Source organism: Globicephala melas, unplaced genomic scaffold, assembly GCF_963455315.2.
Source record: "Globicephala melas unplaced genomic scaffold, mGloMel1.2 SCAFFOLD_763, whole genome shotgun sequence".
Classification (NCBI taxonomy): domain Eukaryota; kingdom Metazoa; phylum Chordata; class Mammalia; order Artiodactyla; family Delphinidae; genus Globicephala; species Globicephala melas.
Window position 1 is genome coordinate 16,424 of NW_027207901.1, and position 15,600 is coordinate 32,023.

Sequence of the window (15,600 nt, forward strand, 5' to 3'; positions counted from 1 at the left end):
GGCTAGAAGGTCAAGGAAGGCGGGCTGGAGGGCTGGGGGAAGGAGGCCCGCGCTAGCCAGAGAGGGCCAGGGGCGGGGCCGGGCGGCGGGCGCGGCCGGACGGGAGTTCCCCGGAGAAGGCTCCTCCAGCCCGAGTCCCGGTGAGTGTGGGAGCACCCGTGCCCCCTCCCCAAGTCTCAAGCTCTACCAGGCGGTCACCCCTCACTCCGCCTACTCCATTCTGAGTGGGGAACGAAGGCCATCCCCCAGAAGGACCTCCGATCCCCTCCCCCAGGGTATAGGGCGCCTAAACTCCCCCCTCCCCCCAGCTCTGTCCGCGGGTAGGGTCTCTGTGCTTGCTCTCTGACATCCCTTCGGGAGGTACTGCCTCTTAATCACCCCCTACTTCGCCCGACCCGCCTTTCCCTCGCGCCCAGGGGACACAGTACGGGATCATCCCGCTGCCCCCCTAACCCCTTCACAGACCTCCAGTAGCCGGGTACGCAGTGCCCAGACCCCCACCCCAACACAAACACTTCTCTCCTTTAAGGGACAAGGCTTGGGGCTCACCCCCCACCCCTTCCCTGGATCCTTCTACAGTCCCCACGCTTTCCCAATCGAGGGGACTCAGCGCCGGGACGCTGCTATGGACGACATTTTCACTCAGTGCCGGGAGGGCAATGCGGTTGCCGTCCGCCTGTGGCTGGACAACACGGAGAACGACCTCAACCAGGGGTGAGCTGAAGTGGCTGGCGGGGGAGAGGAAGGGTAAAGACATGCTTCTCTCCTTGATGTGGGGTGCTCACGTCTGGTGCGGGCTGCTGACTTTCCTATCTAGTGTGATGAGGGCTAAGCACAGCCAGTCAGCGGGGCAGAGGGTCTCCACACAGGAAGCTGTTGTTTGAGCTGAATCTGGACTGAATAAGAATTTCACAGGCAGAGGCTGCAGAGAACTTTTCTAGCCTCAGTAAACTGCATGGGCAAAAGCTAGGGGGCAAGACACCCAGAAGAGGGTGCCCAGAAATTGTCCGGAGTTCCATATGGCTAGAGGATAGAAGACCTCTGTGGGCTTCTGTGAGCTGAAGCACTGGGTACAAGCGGAGAACGACAGGAGATAAGATTGGAAAGGTCTGCAAGGGTCAGCCAGATCATGCAAGAATATTTAGACTATAATAATGCATTTATTCCAAGAACAAGGGTTTAAAGCCATGTAATGATATGATGAGACTGTCCATTTGTTAAGTGTCATCTTGGATGCTTTGTGAAGAGCAGGTGGTGATGTGAAGAGTGGCACCAGAAGTGGTGATAGCTTGGACTGGAATTGGGGCAGGTAAAAAAGAAAAAAATGATCAAATTCCTGAAATCTTTAGGATAAAGAATTGGTGAGACTTGGTGTGGGAAGTGAGGAAGGTCAAAGATGATGACCAGGGTTCTGGCTTGGGCACTTGGGTAGATGGTGGTTCCTTTTACTGACATGGACAAGACTGAAGGGTGATGAGTTCCACTCTGGACATGTTAAAGTGACAGTACAGTGAAGTGGAAATGTTGAGTAGGCTGTTGGATTTCAAGAGAGAGATATGACTTGGAGACAGATTTGGGAGATATTAGCATGTAGGTGGCACCTGAAGAGGAGGGTGTGAAACAGAGGGGATGAGAAACCTACAAGACCAAAAAGGAGCAACTGGAGGTTGAAGGAGAAACAGGAAAATATGCTAGTAAGGCTTGGAGAAGTGAATGTTTCAACAAAAGGGGAGTGGTCAACGGTACTATAGACTGCTGAGAGGTCAAAGAACTTGAGCACTTTAAAGTAACCACTGAATTTACAATTAATTATATGTTTGATGATCTCTGTGAGGGCTGCTTCAGAGGAAAACAAGTGAAGAAACTAGACTAGGTTCCTTCATTTAAAGAACTATACTGAACTTCTGTGCTGGGTGCTAGAGGTCCAGAATCAGACATAATGCTCGCCTTCAAGGCAGCAGCCCTGTGACAGGTTGAATGGGAGGTAGAGAAAGTCAATGTAGACAAGTTCTTTAAGGCTGGCTGAGACAGGAGGACAAGAAAAGCTGTAGTGATGTTGATTCAGCATGGTGGATTTTAATTTTATTTTAAAATTTTAGTTTTTGAGGTTGGGAGATTTTATTTTTTAGGTTTGAGAGGTAAGGATCACCTGTCATCTTCATCCAGGCTTTACAGTTTTCCATTAGGCTTCTATGCTATTTCTCCATAATTCGCAGTCACTCCTTCCGTTTTTCATATAATTCTTCAAAGGGTGCTCTGATAAAGACAGCGAGTGCAGTTAGTATTTTGTTGGTGGGGTTATAACGGGTCAGGTGAGGTTGTCCAGTGAGCCTGGCATCTAGGAAGACTCAGCTGCCAAAAGGTGAAGGGGTGGCATTAGCGTAACCGGTGCTGGTTTGAGTAGATAGGCTTTGGGGGCCCAACTGGCTATATGCTGGATATGAAGTGAGGGTGAACTTCCTGCTGGCCTCTTCGGGACTAAAGTTCTGGTTCTGAGGTGACCAGCAGCCTGACAGTGGGCAGAACCCTTGTGCCTATACTTTTGCTCTCAGGCTCTGGCCTGCCCTGGGGCTACAGACTGCCAGAGGCTGATAAGCTGGGGCACAAATTAAAGAGCTGGGATGCAAAACTGACTGATAAGCAGGGGGTGGTGATTGCTTTAGGAAGAGGAAGGGGAATACCCACCTCCCAGGAAAGGTTTTGGCTATCTTTGGGAGCAGATGAGGGCAGCTGTGGAGGGAAATCTAAGTTAAAGGCCACACCCACCACCCACATTGGCTGTGGGGACATCTGGGTGGCCCGCGGTGGCGGCTCCAGGCCCCGCCCAGAGCCCGCACACGGGAAGTGACCGCAGCACTAAGGCATCCTGAGGCTGCCGGCCCAGACCACGGACTGCCCCCCTGCTCCGCCCCTTGGATCTGCAGCCCAGGACTGGAGGGAATTTCCTTTTATGGCCCCAGGCTGTCAGGCCGGCCTAGCTTCCACACAGTTGGGTTTTTTTTTGTTTTTGTTTTTTGTACATTTCTTTTACTTTATAAAATACAAGTTCTTGAGAAAAGAAAAAAGTCAGGTGTAGCTTTCTTTCTAAAGAAGCCATTCTCATTTTCTTGTTTTCTGTGCCCAGGATTGCTTGAGTAGAGGAATCCTGTCTTATGTGGTGGTATCTACTTCATCATGAATGACTTATCAAAAGCATTTCTCCTTTTCATTATAAACCCTTCCAAACCATCATTTTAATTCCATTTCCTTTTTAGATCTTAATTTCAGTATCAGAACCAATCAGTAAGCTTGCTTCCTCTCCCATGAGCTGCGGCTTTCCTTTTCAAACCTACTCCTCCTTCCCATTAACGTGCACTGAACAGCTGCCGTCACTGCTTTCTCTCAAGAAGCTTACAGTCTAATAGACAAGACAGGCCACTAACAGATTTTTACAATCCAGTGTGACAAGTACTGTAGTAGGGGGATGTGCCAGATGCAGTGGAAAACAGAAAGGACCAACAGATGTTGCAAAAGGGGTGCAAAGGAAACCAGATGAAGAATGTTACCACGTAATGAGGGCATGCCAGGGAAGAAAGGCTAGTGGGAGGTGGTGATGGAGACAATGAATCATGTGGATTTGTTGGGATTTCAGGTAGTGGTTGGTTGGGTTTGAAGCTCAGGGGAAGGTCTGAATTGGACAGCTTTGGGAGTTGCTGGCATGAATGAGAATCAAAGTCCTAGAGGTAAAGTTTCTCAGGGAGAGTATGCAGAGTGACTATCAGTTTTTTTTGTATCAAAGCCTTTGCCCCCATCCCACCTCCAGATCAATGACCATTGCCCCTTCCTCAAAGGGACGATCATGGCTTCTCCCCCTTGCACTGGGCCTGCCGAGAAGGCCGATCTGCTGTGGTCGAGATGCTGATCATGCGCGGGGCACGAATCAATGTGATGAACCGTGGGGATGACACCCCTCTGCACCTGGCAGCCAGTCATGGGCACCGTGATATTGTACAGAAGGTATGTATGAACCCCTGCCTCTGTCATCTACTTGATGTACCTGCCTGGAAGTCAGCCATAGGCACTATAACATACCATAGAAAGTATGTATACTCTTCTTCCTCCTTGCATGCCTCAACACACATCTCTCATTTGGGACTGACTGTACCTTCTGCCTCTTTCTGTTTGGCCATGGGGACCAGCTGCTGCAGTACAAAGCTGACATCAATGCAGTGAATGAGCATGGGAATGTGCCCCTGCACTATGCCTGTTTCTGGGGCCAAGATCAGGTGGCAGAGGTGAGTACTCAGGCCCAGAGTTCTGGGATGGGTGGGAAGCAAAGTCTAAGCTTGAGTGGGAGATTCTAGAACCCTCAACCCATCCTATGAGTACTGCCCAGTACTCACGACATTCACAGGGTTTGTACTGCATCTACATTGATGGTTGGTTGTGACTGCCCTCATCACAGCCACCTTTTAATTCCAGGACCTCGTGGCTAATGGGGCCCTTGTCAGCATCTGTAACAAGTATGGAGAGATGCCTGTGGACAAAGCCAAGGCACCCTTGAGAGAGCTTCTCCGAGGTCTGTCCCCACCCACCGCTCATGTCTTATCATGTTTCAGCCTATCTCCTCCCACCACACAACAGCTGAGGTCAAGACTGTTTGTCTTTCTTCCTTAGAGCGGGCGGAGAAGATGGGCCAGAATCTGAACCGTATTCCATACAAGGACACATTCTGGAAGGGGACTACCCGCACTCGGCCCCGTGAGTCAGTTGTGAGGGGAGGGGTGGTGATAGAGAATAATCCTGGGCTCCTGGGGCTGGGTGAGAGGGAGCCTGGTTAGAGGGAAGTACCTGACCTGCCCGTACTCTCAGGAAATGGGACTCTGAACAAACACTCCGGCATTGACTTCAAACAGCTCAACTTCCTGGCGAAGCTCAATGAGAATCACTCTGGAGAGGTGACCCCTGCCCTTGCCCTCCCACCCCCCGACACATTACCTGCTCTACACTCATTTTAAGTTTTTCCTCCAGTTAGTGGGCAGGAAAGCAGTGGCCTTAGTTAAAGCCTTCTAACCCATATCTGTCCCTCAGCTATGGAAGGGCCGCTGGCAGGGGAATGACATCGTCGTGAAGATGCTGAAGGTTCGAGACTGGAGTACAAGGAAGAGTAGGGACTTCAACGAGGAGTGTCCCCGGCTCAGGTGCGGCAAGGCCTAAACTGGAAGCCTGGGTTCCAAGGAACCCTGCCCAGCACCCAGAGGGAGATCTTTTATGCTGGGTCTCAGCCAGGGACACTCTCTCCCTCTTCCAGGATTTTCTCCCACCCGAATGTGCTCCCAGTGCTCGGTGCCTGTCAGTCCCCACCTGCTCCTCACCCCACCCTCATCACACACTGGATGCCATATGGATCCCTGTACAATGTGCTACACGAAGGCACCAGTGAGTAGGGGATGCCAAATCTCGTCGTGGCGGGGGAGGGGAGAGAAGTGTAAGCCTCTCCAAACTACTTAACTCTTGCCTCCTCTTTTAGATTTCGTTGTGGACCAGAGCCAGGCTGTGAAGTTTGCGCTGGACATGGCAAGGGGCATGGCCTTCCTACACACACTAGAGCCCCTCATCCCACGACATGCACTCAACAGTCGTAGTGTAATGGTGAGGTCACAACTTCACTCCCGGCCCAGGCCACAGAAGCCCTTTCCCTATCTAGAATAGGACTTACCTCCTTCCACACAACTATCTTCTCCTCCTCAGATTGATGAGGACATGACTGCTCGAATCAGTATGGCCGACGTCAAGTTCTCCTTCCAGTGCCCCGGACGCATGTATGCACCTGCCTGGGTGGCCCCTGAAGGTGAGTGAGTGCATTATATTGGGAGGCAGAGAAGGGGCAGCTCAGTAGTAATGGAAGGGAAGCAGAGACAGGATAGGCAGGCAGCTGGAACAGTTAAGTCCTGTCCCTCCAGCTCTGCAAAAGAAGCCTGAAGACACAAACAGACGCTCAGCAGACATGTGGAGTTTTGCAGTGCTTCTGTGGGAACTGGTGACACGGGAGGTACCCTTTGCTGACCTCTCCAACATGGAAATTGGAATGAAGGTGAGAGCATAACTGGATATACTTGTGTTGGGGGAATGGTGGTGGTAGTGACAATAATTGTAGTGGGGCTGGGCTCTTCCTACATTTGTTCAAATATACAGAATCCTGGCCTGAGGGCCAGAGGCCGCTCCCCACATGAGACTCAAGTGCTGAGACCCACGTTGCTTCCCTTGTGCTTGCAGGTGGCACTGGAAGGCCTTCGGCCTACCATCCCCCCAGGCATTTCCCCCCATGTATGTAAACTCATGAAGATCTGCATGAATGAAGACCCTGCTAAGCGGCCCAAGTTTGACATGATTGTGCCTATCCTGGAGAAGATGCAGGACAAGTAGGGCTGGAAAGTCCTTGTCTAAACTCCAGAGGTGTCAGGACACGGTTGGGGAGTGCACCTCCCCAAAGCAGCAGGCCTCTGGTTGCCTCCCCTGCCTCTAGTCATGGTACTACCCCAGCCATGGGGCCCATCCCCTGCCCCCATCCCTACCACTGTGGCCCAAAAAGGGAATGGGCTTAAAGCTTTGTCACTTGCCACACGGTGTCTCCCAGCATGGGAGGGATCAGCCCTGCCTGTCACAATAAAGTTTATTATGAAAACAGGCTGGTGTGGGGACAAGGGGATGGACAAGTACATTTAGACTGGGTGGCTCAGGTGAAGTAGTGCGGCTTCTTCACATTGATGCCATACTCGCTGAGGGCAGGGGTCAAGTCCTCCATGGTTAGAGTGTACTTGCGGTCCTGAGGGAAAAGGGAAGAGCACCAACTGAACACAGGAATTCCAGATTTCAATCCCAGGTGGGTGACCCTGAGTAGGTCTTTCACCTCCCCTAGGGCTTAGTTTCCCTCAAAGGGGTTTCAGTATAATTTAAGCCTCTGCTGCTGTAGGAGGTAATAACTGACTCAACGAGCCTCGCCTCACACCTTGCTCTTGCTTCGGGAACTGCCAGAGGCTGTGCCCTTCATTTTGCAGTGCTGTAGGGCATCGTTGGCAATATCTGAGATGAATTTCTGGGCAGCTAGGGAGATGAGCCGAATTCTAGAGAGAAAAAGATGGTATGAGAAGGAGGTGGGCAACAAACTCCACACAAGCACCCAAGGCTCTAACCTGCCCGGAGTTTACTCACATGCGTGGGTCCGAGGCCTCAAAGCCAGCACGGTTCAAGTAGTAACCAGTCACTGCATCGGGGATCTGAGAAGTCAATTAGACGACTGTCAGTGTTAGCCCTGTGTACTGTGGGGCTGAGAGTGGGAGGGTACGGGAAATGGAGGGCAAGCCTGGCTACCAGGAAGCTCCTCGTTTGGGTGGGCAGAAGGGATAAATCACAAGAGCTAGTAGGGGAGTAAACGCAAGAGGACGCTGCAAACACAGGCGGCGTGGCAGAAGCTGACGTGACAGCGGGCCAGCAGCCTGTTCAGGCGGGAAGCCCACCGTAGGCGTGTAATCCTCCAGCTGCATCAGGAAGTCCACCAGAGGCGTGCTGGACACCACCGGCTTCACGTCTCCGTTGGCCGCGCTTGGCAGCACGTAAACCCCGTTAGACATGGCCCCCTCCGGGGGCGCCGCGCCGCCCGCCGTCACCGGAGCTGGAGGAGAACCAGCAAATTGAGACATGGAGGTGGGAGGCGCGGGGGCCCAGCTAGGTCTGCCTTAACCCTCTGCCCTCACCCGCCGCTGGGGCCAGCCCAAGGCGCGGCCCTCGCCCTCACCCGTCCCGGCCCTCACCCGCTCCGCGCCGCTCGGCCGGCTCCCCGGCCCGCGCCGCCACGGCTCCCGTGCCCCCTGCCGCGGCTCCAGCCCCAGGCCCCCCAGCTGTCCCCGCGGGGCTGGCCTTGTTCTCCGCAGCGACGCCGGCGGGCAGCGCGGCGGGGGCCGAGACCGCGGGTGCCGGGCCCGAGGCCGAGGCGGCAGAAGCCGGCGCCGCCTCGGGGTCCGCGCCGGAGCCGCTGCAGCTCATCGGGCCGGTGGGAGAGGCGGCGAACAGAACCGCTTCCGCTTCCGTTCACGTTACGCACGCACCAGGGTTGGCGTCACACGCCTCGCGACTCGCCCCTCCCACGTCACGTTCGCTCCTCCCTTAGGCTACTCTTCTCTTTCCGCGGCCCCTCCGGCGGCTAGATGACGAAGGCCGATGGGCGGAGACAAAGTGTTGGAGAACCGCGATATCGCGAACATTTCTCCTAGGCCGATCCGCTGGGATGGGAACGCTTGAATGTCGAGGAGTCTCTTCCGTAGGTCTGGGACCCCCCCTCACCCAGCCTGACGCCCGAAAACCTTGCTTTGGGGCCCATCGCCCCGACACCTCTTGACCGTTGGTCGCCTGCCAGTCTGCATCCTTCCTAGTCCCTTTATTCAGCCTTTTAAGGGCTTGTAGTGGAGTTGGATAGCCTCTCTCCCTGGCAGCTGCCCAAAGAAGTGAGGGCAACAGGAGAAAGTGCTGCTGCAGATGGGGAGGGAGGTACAGTCCACCCTCCGTATAGGTGGTGAGGGGTGGGCAGTATTGGTTCCAGGACCCTCCCCCAAACCCCCTTTCCCCCTTCCCCCCCTCCCCCGCCATGGATACCAAAACCCATGGATGCTCAAGTCCCTTATATGAAATGGCATAGTATTTGCACTGTATACTTTAAATCATCTCTAGATTACTTATAATATCTAATACCATGTAAATGCTATGTAAATGGTTGCTGGTAAATTCAAGTTTTGCTTTTTATAATTTCCTGGATTTTTTTTTTTTTAATATCTTCAATTCATGGTTGGTTGAATCTCTGGCTGTGGTATGTGAGGATACAGAGGGACGGCTGTCTTTCAGCCTGAATAAACAAGATCTGAAAAATCACAGCTAGTGAAAGAGTGGGTTTTTCAATGCAGCAAACATTTATTTAATTCCTATTTGCCAGTCCTGAGCTAGGGCCTGCAAATACAAAGTTAAGTAGGACAAGCTTCTAGTCCTCTAGGCACCAATAGTCTTGGAAAGGGAGGCAAAGAGTTAACTGGCCATTTCAACAATATATGGGGGTTTAAATACTGGAGGTAGACACAGAGCGTACAGTGCAAGGGAGGAAGGGAACTAACAGCTGCTGCCTGTATCTGTGTGTTAGGCATTCTATGAACTTTATCCCATTTAATGATTCCCTGAATATTAGAGGCAGGTATCAATATCCTCACATAACAGATGAGGAAAAAGCTTCAGAGAGTTGAACTTACTTGTCCAAGGCTCTCGCCTAGTCTATATCAGAACCAAGAATCAAACAGGTTTGTTTTCAAGAATCTAGGATTTTTCTGTCATACCAAAATCAACTAGCTTCAGGGAGCCAAAAGGTTCACACAAGAAGGTGACTTCTGAGCTGACTCTCGAAAGAATTCTGTAAGTCAACCAGGCAAAGGGAGCCAGGTGTAATGTTAGGGCCCAGAATATCTTGAGCAAAAGTGAAAGTGTCTGTGGGGAGGGCAGGAAAGGATAAACAATTTGTTACTCAGGAACAAATGGCAAGTAAGGGATTAGGTTTTTAAGTCATGATAAAAAGCCTGAACTATATCCAGTAATCTTTTAAGGGTCTTAATCAAGTAAATGACCTTATGGGATTTGCATCTTACTCTGGTAGATGGTTTAGGGAAGGGCGGAAAGTAAGGACACTTCTTGCAAGGGCCTCCTCAATTCAGAGGAGAGGGAATATGGTTCAGGGCTAATGTCGTAGCAGTAGAGATGGAGAGAATTCGATGAGTTCTAGATATACTTAGGAAATACAAATGGCAGGACTTGTGGATTGGTAAAGATATATTTAAGAGTTTTAAAGTCAGCAGGACTTGTTGATTGAAGTTGATGATGGGAGGAGGTGAGGAAAAGGGAGTCTAGGATGACACTTTAGGTTTCTGGCTTGGTTGGAAGAAGCATAGTGTCATTTACAAAGAAGAAACAGAAGAGAACAGTTTGGGATTGGGAAGAAGGGAGATGAAATATTGAGTATCATACATATTACTTTTGAGGTATCGATCACTGTTGGATAAAAACTCTGATATAGGGAGATGGTGATGGCTGTGGATGCCAGTGATTGATTTGTTCCAGGGTCAATGAGTAGAGTGAGAAGAGCAAAAGACTAAGGATGGAGCAATGAAATACAACAACATTCGATGAGGAAGCAGAGAAAGAGAAAGAGGGAAGAGGGAATGAAGGAGGAATAGGGAGTGGTCAGAGGAGAAGTTAAGCCCTGGGCGCTAAGGAAGGAGAGGCAGTAGACTACTGTGACAGCCCACAAAGCAAAGATTGGGAAGTGTCCACTGGATGAAGCAGCAGGGAGGCATTCATTTCTCAGTGTTTCTCAGAGGAGGAAAGAGTGAAAAATAAGAGCAGAGGTCTCATGGCAATGAATTGAGGAGTGAAGATGAAGTGAAATAGTGTACTACACAGACAGTGTAAACAACTGAAAAAAAAAAGTTGAAAAAAAAATAAAAGAAGAAATGGAAGAGGGGGCGGTGTGCGGAGGATGCTCCCAAACAGTGTAGGTTATAGCATCTGTAGAGGAACCTGGGCCAGGGGCAGGGGTACCTGAGTATAAGGGAGCAGGTAGAGTTGGGAGTCAAGTCAAGCTCACAGCATTTCTGGGTTAGGGAGATAAGCTGCGGCAGTCAACAGTTGAGGGTTTAGCAGGGCTCCCAACAGTGCAGAACCAGGGACCAAGCCACCGGCTGTGGGGCAGTGGACAGGCCCACTCTTCTAGCAAGAAAGGATCAAGGGTTAATTAGTGTCTTCAGCAGAGCTGGGAAGTTGGGTGTTCCCCAGCCTGTCACAGGATCCCAGCCAGGGCCAGAGCAGAAACCTTGACCCTCCACCTCTTCATTCAGACAGGACTCATGGCAGCCACGTGTTACCTAGGGAGAAGGTGGGCATCAGATCCCGGCTTGCTGATACTAGGAGACTGCAGCACCTCACCTTGTATTCACATTCCAGAGGCTATCCCACCCCATCAGAATTGTCCTCAAGTTCATCTTAGCACTCGACATACTCTTACGTAAGTGGCCACACCCCTCTCTTCCAAACTCACATCAAAGAGTCCTTCCCCATGCTTCTGGTAGAGCCGTGGGTTGAGAAAACCAAGAGGGGGGAGGCCTCTGAGGATTCTGTGTTCATTTATCAGGGATAGGAGTCCCCCAAACACTGGAGTAGAGGCCTGCAAGGGTGAGGGTACAAGTAGAGGTTAGGGGTTCAGAGTGATTGGACTTTTTGGGAGGGATGGATCAGAGGTCTCTGAGGAATCAGGGGTTCTGGGTGTAAGGTCTTGGGGGTGGAGGGTGAGGGTAGTCCCTGGGTGGGGGTTTGGAGCCAGGCTAATTCTCACCGAGGTGCCAGACACCCATGGAATGGGCACATGGTTGCTGACCACCCAGTAGCCATCAGAGAGTGCAGCCACGTCTGGGTAGGCACGGCCGCTGGCATTGAAGTAACTGGATGGTGGCAAGTGGGGACTGGAGCTCAGGTACTGGGCTACAGCTTCCTCCTAAAAGGCATTCTTGAGTGAGTATCATCTGCTGAACTGAGGATCCCACCCGTCCCCCCTCCATCCACACAAACACACACATACCTGGTATGAAGGCCGTGGGAACACATTGCTGAAGCCGCCACCACTGATATAGTCAACAACCTCATCTGTGACTCGGAAAGGATTCTTGAAGGATGTGCCTCCCACCGTGGTGACATAGGGGCTGAGGACAGAAGACAGCATTCAGATTGCAGGGTCCAAAGGGCACCTCCAAAATGCATGGGGATGGGTGAGTATGGGTCTGGGTCTTGCTGGAGGGACTGGGGAAGCACTCTGGTGAAGTATGTACATGGGGATGACTGAGAGATCTTGGGTCCTCAAAGCATGGCCTGAGGTGGCTGCACACTTTTTCCTATGGAACACCCACCAAATCTCCCCCTAAAATGCCTGGAGACTGAGGAAGTGGAACACTGGGAGCTATGTCCTACTCAGGAGACTCGGGGCCTGCGACCTACAGGAAGAAGAGGGGGGTGCAGGTAAAGTTGAGGGTTGGGCCACAGGAGCACCTGGTGTGATCAAGACAAAGGTTCCAGATCATGAGGACATAGATGAATTGGTGGCCACAGGCAAGTGGTGGGCTGGGGTGCTTACCTGGAGGCAGGGAAGCTGGGACGGAACCGGTGTCTTCCCGAGACAGACCAACACCCAGCCCCACTGTCACCTGGGAGAGAGACCAAGTTTGCCACTCAGTTTAATTGGTCAGAGTTTGGAATGTGGGTTCAGATGTCGGAGAGGAAATTCAAGTGTTAGTCATTACTGCAAGAGGTCAGAGTTGAGGTCAGGTCAGTGGTCCCTGTTGAGTTCAGATTATGAGATAGAGATCAGGTCCAGGAGTCACTGCGGGGTCAAAGTTCTGAGGCTGGGGGGGTGTGGGAGTCTCAGTTTAGAGTAGGAGGTCACCTGAGGCAAAGAGCACAGTAAGACCCCGAGCAGCAGCCTTCATGAGCTCGGTGTTGACCCGCTGGATGTAGGCGCTGCTGAGGGAGTCCTCATCATCTCCGTAGCTCACGGTGTGCACATGTGGCAGGGCTGACTCATTACTGAGCAGCAGGAGCCACTGCAGGAAGGGCTCCTGTGACTCATGCCGGCCTGGGGCACAAAGGCAGTCATTTGGGAGGTTGTCAGGATCTCCCTGGAGCTCACGGGATTCCCTTGGGGAAGCAAAGACCACCACTCACCCCCACCTCTATCCCCACCAGCCAGTCCCCTTGGCAGTACCAGGGCTACTGTAGACCCAGGTGGAGATGTTGGCGCCAGCACTCATCAGGTACTCTACATCTAGGCTGGCCTCGATTCCGGCCTGGCCCCGGCCCTGCTGTCCGACCACACGGGCTACTGATGCCTGGTGTGCAAAGTTCCCACCGAAGAGGCGCATGAACTCAGCCAGGTCTGACTCATGGAAATACTGCTCCAGGAACTGTGGAGGGAATCAGAGCAGATATCATGGGTCAGAGGACACAGCCCCAAGGGTCAGGTCAGGGGATACTGTCCCAGATCATAGGATTGGGGGTGAGAGCCCAGGGGTTAGAGTCAGAGAGTCAGCTGGTCAGGCACCTTGGGGAGGTGGTAAGGACCCTGAGGCTCTCCGCGTGGCTCACCTGGGCACAGGCTTGACTGTTGTTGGTCGTGCCAGAGCCCACGTCTTGTGCCGTCAAGTTGTACCGCTCACGGATCACAGATGGGGTCACCCCCAGGTGTAGGCCAACAGTCCCTGGGGTCACCCCCAGGTGTAGGCCAACAGTCCCTGGCACCTGTGGCTTGGGGCGTTGCCTCAGGGTTGATGTGGGGGGAAAGCGGTGCAGCCCCCCCACTGTGGGGAGGAGTCAGCCTTGAGGAAGAGATCCTTTAGCCTCCACCCCCCCATTTTATCACTGACCCCCCCCCCCGCCACCAACCCCACTGGGTGTTACCAAAGTCCACGTGGGAGGCCAAGGCCTTCGGGAGCCGGTAGGGACGTGGGGACCTTACAACATGGGTCTCTGCAGGTCCCCCCATATAGTGATGAAACTCAGCCCCAGAGAGCAGCAGCTCTGCTTGTCTGAAGTCAGAGATCAGAGAACAGAGGTCAGAAAGCATAGAACAGAGCTGAGGAGGCTGCCTGAGCATCACGGGGCAGTTAGTCGTTATCTCCCCAAGTGTTTTCACCCACAGGCCCTGGCAAGCTCTCAGCTCCCTTCCACTGCAGTGACGAATCTCCCTGATGGGATGATTGGTGCCCTCCATGAGGCAATTATTCCCTCTTACCGGACACTCAGCCAGCAAGTCAGAAAGTCCTGTGTGGTCACTGAGTGGCAGTTCCGGGCTCCAGCAGCCAAAAGCCATTTTTGGACTGTGTGGAGGGTCAGTGGTGATGGCCGGACCAGTTCAGCCACATCCTCTAGGGTCAGGTACTTTCCTGCAGGGATTCAGTAGAGGCTCTTGCCTTCATTCCTTGCTTTTCTAAGTTGCCCTTTTTGAACTTTAACCAGGAGACACTGGAGCTTAACATGATGGCGAGTCACTGCTCTCCTGTGTGGATCAATACACCTCCCGGGTGAACCTTAGACTGCCCCCCTCACCACGCAGGGCTTCCAGCAGGGGAAGCCCACCGTCCAGCTTGACCATTGGAGCAAACCATGGACCTTCTGGAGCATAGTGGCGGGTAAAGTGGGGAGAAGAGTGGAGGGGAAGAGACTGCAGACCGGTGAGGGGGCTGGCAGCAGTCCAGGTGAAAGAGTAATCAGCTGAGTTGGTGGCAACAAGGAATGGTGAGACAGTGGAGTATTTCAGAGCTGGAACTGGCAGCCTTAGGGTCGAATGGAGGAGTAAATGAGAGTGAATTTAGTGGGGGGAGGTGAAATTTGAGGTAATGAGCACTTATATGTACTGGATGCTACTTCCCCATTTGTCTGGTAGTTGGTAAATAGTAGAGTCAGAATTTGAATCCAGATCTGATCACCAAGCCTGTGCTCTTAACCATACCCACTTTCAGTTTTTGAGCCTGATGAACATAGGTGGAAAGTTTTGGAGGAAAGAATGTGAATTAGTTTTGGACACTCTAGTTCCAATTCACCTTTTTATTCAGAAACTCTTTAATGAGGGTCACTGCCATTCATCTGTCCTATACCACCCCCTCGACAGGCCCCAAGAGCACATCCCTGACATGACCTGCACCGTCCCACACTCAGCCCAGTCCTGTGTCCCTTTACTGCATCCCACATCCCGCCCCCAGTCCCATCAGGCACCATAGCGAGAAGAGCCGGGATCCGACATAGCCTGCACCAGCTCGGACAGTCTCTCCAGGTTCTGCTGTCTCAGGGCAAACGTGAGACTCAGCTCTTCCTCAGGGTCCGCACGGCCCAGAGACACCCAGCCTGGTGGCAGCCTGTAGGGTCAGGGGTCAGGCACATGGCCTTCATTAGAGTAGGGATGGGAAGGTTCACCATTAGAACCTAGAACTTGGGGAGGATTCCAGAAGCAGATATGGATCACAGGAGGTGGATTACCGGGGACTGAATCTGGGAACCTGGGAATAAGGCTATGGAGTGGGTACCAGGAGCTGGTAAGGGGGGTGAGGGAGGCTAGAACCAGGAAAACGGGTACAGGAGAGGCCATGGGGTAGGGGTTGTCAGTGCTAAGTCAACTCACGTCCACTGCTGGTCGGGCTCCGGGCTGTAACTGCATTTGCCGGCGACAAAGAGGGCAAGGAGCCCTAGGAGGCTGCAGGGGTAGCACATGGGTTTCAGCAGGAGCTGGACTGTCATTATGTTCCCACCCTCCAACATATACTCCCTCCAACATGATTCCCTTCTCCCAGGGTCCCCTAGTTTCTTACCACGCTCGGGGGCCCATTCTGCCTTCCTGCAGATCCGCTGTCATGTGACAGATCACATGAGCCCTATAGTGCACCACCTCTCTGCCTAGAAACTAGTGACGATGCTGGCTCCTCCCTTGAATGGGTGGTCCTGAATGCTGAAGAAGGGGCGGGGCTGCTCCTCGGGTGCTCCCTCTGTGGTCGGTCA

The 15,600-nt window shown here is 52.7% G+C and overlaps 3 protein-coding genes across 6 annotated transcripts; 1 reads left to right on the top strand and 2 right to left on the bottom strand.

Annotated features, from left to right (window-relative positions):
• The first annotated feature begins 16 nt into the window (after positions 1-16).
• LOC132596496 (integrin-linked protein kinase) lies at positions 17-6,673 on the top strand. 3 transcript variants are annotated; one of them, XM_060293428.2, is made up of 13 exons: positions 17-140; positions 530-714; positions 3,831-3,996; positions 4,179-4,274; positions 4,462-4,558; positions 4,657-4,740; positions 4,852-4,937; positions 5,071-5,180; positions 5,291-5,418; positions 5,510-5,631; positions 5,731-5,830; positions 5,943-6,073; positions 6,256-6,673. In XM_060293428.2, exons 2-13 carry the CDS (start codon positions 626-628, stop codon positions 6,403-6,405), a joined length of 1,359 nt encoding a protein of 452 aa, XP_060149411.1. In that variant the 5' UTR covers positions 17-140; positions 530-625; the 3' UTR covers positions 6,406-6,673. The 3 variants fall into 3 exon arrangements, with proteins under 3 accessions (XP_060149411.1, XP_060149412.1, XP_060149413.1); XM_060293429.2 differs by having other exon boundaries at positions 25-140; positions 580-714; XM_060293430.2 differs by lacking the exon at positions 17-140 and having other exon boundaries at positions 587-714; positions 3,803-3,996.
• Positions 6,635-8,062, bottom strand: LOC132596497 (transcription initiation factor TFIID subunit 10). Its single transcript, XM_060293431.1, has 5 exons — positions 7,791-8,062; positions 7,497-7,651; positions 7,192-7,256; positions 6,989-7,103; positions 6,635-6,805 (listed from the first exon to the last, which is right to left on the bottom strand). The coding sequence occupies exons 1-5, from the start codon at positions 8,020-8,022 to the stop codon at positions 6,716-6,718; spliced, it is 657 nt and encodes a 218-aa protein (XP_060149414.1). The 5' UTR covers positions 8,023-8,062; the 3' UTR covers positions 6,635-6,715.
• A 1,767-nt stretch (positions 8,063-9,829) lies between these two features.
• LOC132596495 (tripeptidyl-peptidase 1) lies at positions 9,830-15,487 on the bottom strand. Of its 2 annotated transcripts, XM_060293426.1 has the most exons (14): positions 15,414-15,487; positions 15,227-15,298; positions 14,824-14,963; positions 13,844-13,994; positions 13,510-13,637; positions 13,198-13,409; positions 12,818-13,016; positions 12,500-12,688; positions 12,357-12,392; positions 12,191-12,260; positions 11,642-11,762; positions 11,399-11,557; positions 11,105-11,230; positions 9,830-10,931 (listed from the first exon to the last, which is right to left on the bottom strand). In XM_060293426.1, the coding sequence occupies exons 1-14, from the start codon at positions 15,455-15,457 to the stop codon at positions 10,791-10,793; spliced, it is 1,788 nt and encodes a 595-aa protein (XP_060149409.1). In that variant the 5' UTR covers positions 15,458-15,487; the 3' UTR covers positions 9,830-10,790. The 2 variants fall into 2 exon arrangements, with proteins under 2 accessions (XP_060149409.1, XP_060149410.1); XM_060293427.1 differs by lacking the exon at positions 12,357-12,392 and having other exon boundaries at positions 12,191-12,255; positions 12,495-12,688.
• Between the last annotated feature and the right edge of the window lie 113 nt (positions 15,488-15,600).

What these genes read in the sequence shown, in the direction of transcription:
- LOC132596496 (XM_060293428.2), top strand. Translation starts at nt 626, where the DNA reads ATGGACGACATTTTCACTCAGTGCCGGGAGGGCAATGCGGTTGCCGTC. An exon ending in GACTACCCGCACTCGGCCCC is followed by an intron (nt 4,741 to 4,851) that starts GTGAGTCAGTTG and finishes CCGTACTCTCAG; the next exon opens with GAAATGGGACTCTGAACAAA. An exon ending in TCAACAGTCGTAGTGTAATG is followed by an intron (nt 5,632 to 5,730) that starts GTGAGGTCACAA and finishes TCTCCTCCTCAG; the next exon opens with ATTGATGAGGACATGACTGC.
- LOC132596497 (XM_060293431.1), bottom strand. Translation starts at nt 8,022, where the DNA reads ATGAGCTGCAGCGGCTCCGGCGCGGACCCCGAGGCGGCGCCGGCTTCT. An exon ending in TGGAGGATTACACGCCTACG is followed by an intron (nt 7,257 to 7,496) that starts GTGGGCTTCCCG and finishes TTGACTTCTCAG; the next exon opens with ATCCCCGATGCAGTGACTGG. An exon ending in GAGGCCTCGGACCCACGCAT is followed by an intron (nt 7,104 to 7,191) that starts GTGAGTAAACTC and finishes TTTTCTCTCTAG; the next exon opens with AATTCGGCTCATCTCCCTAG.
- LOC132596495 (XM_060293426.1), bottom strand. Translation starts at nt 15,457, where the DNA reads ATGACAGCGGATCTGCAGGAAGGCAGAATGGGCCCCCGAGCGTG. An exon ending in ACTTGCTGGCTGAGTGTCCG is followed by an intron (nt 13,638 to 13,843) that starts GTAAGAGGGAAT and finishes CTCTGACTTCAG; the next exon opens with ACAAGCAGAGCTGCTGCTCT. An exon ending in GGCCTCCCACGTGGACTTTG is followed by an intron (nt 13,410 to 13,509) that starts GTAACACCCAGT and finishes TCCTCCCCACAG; the next exon opens with TGGGGGGGCTGCACCGCTTT.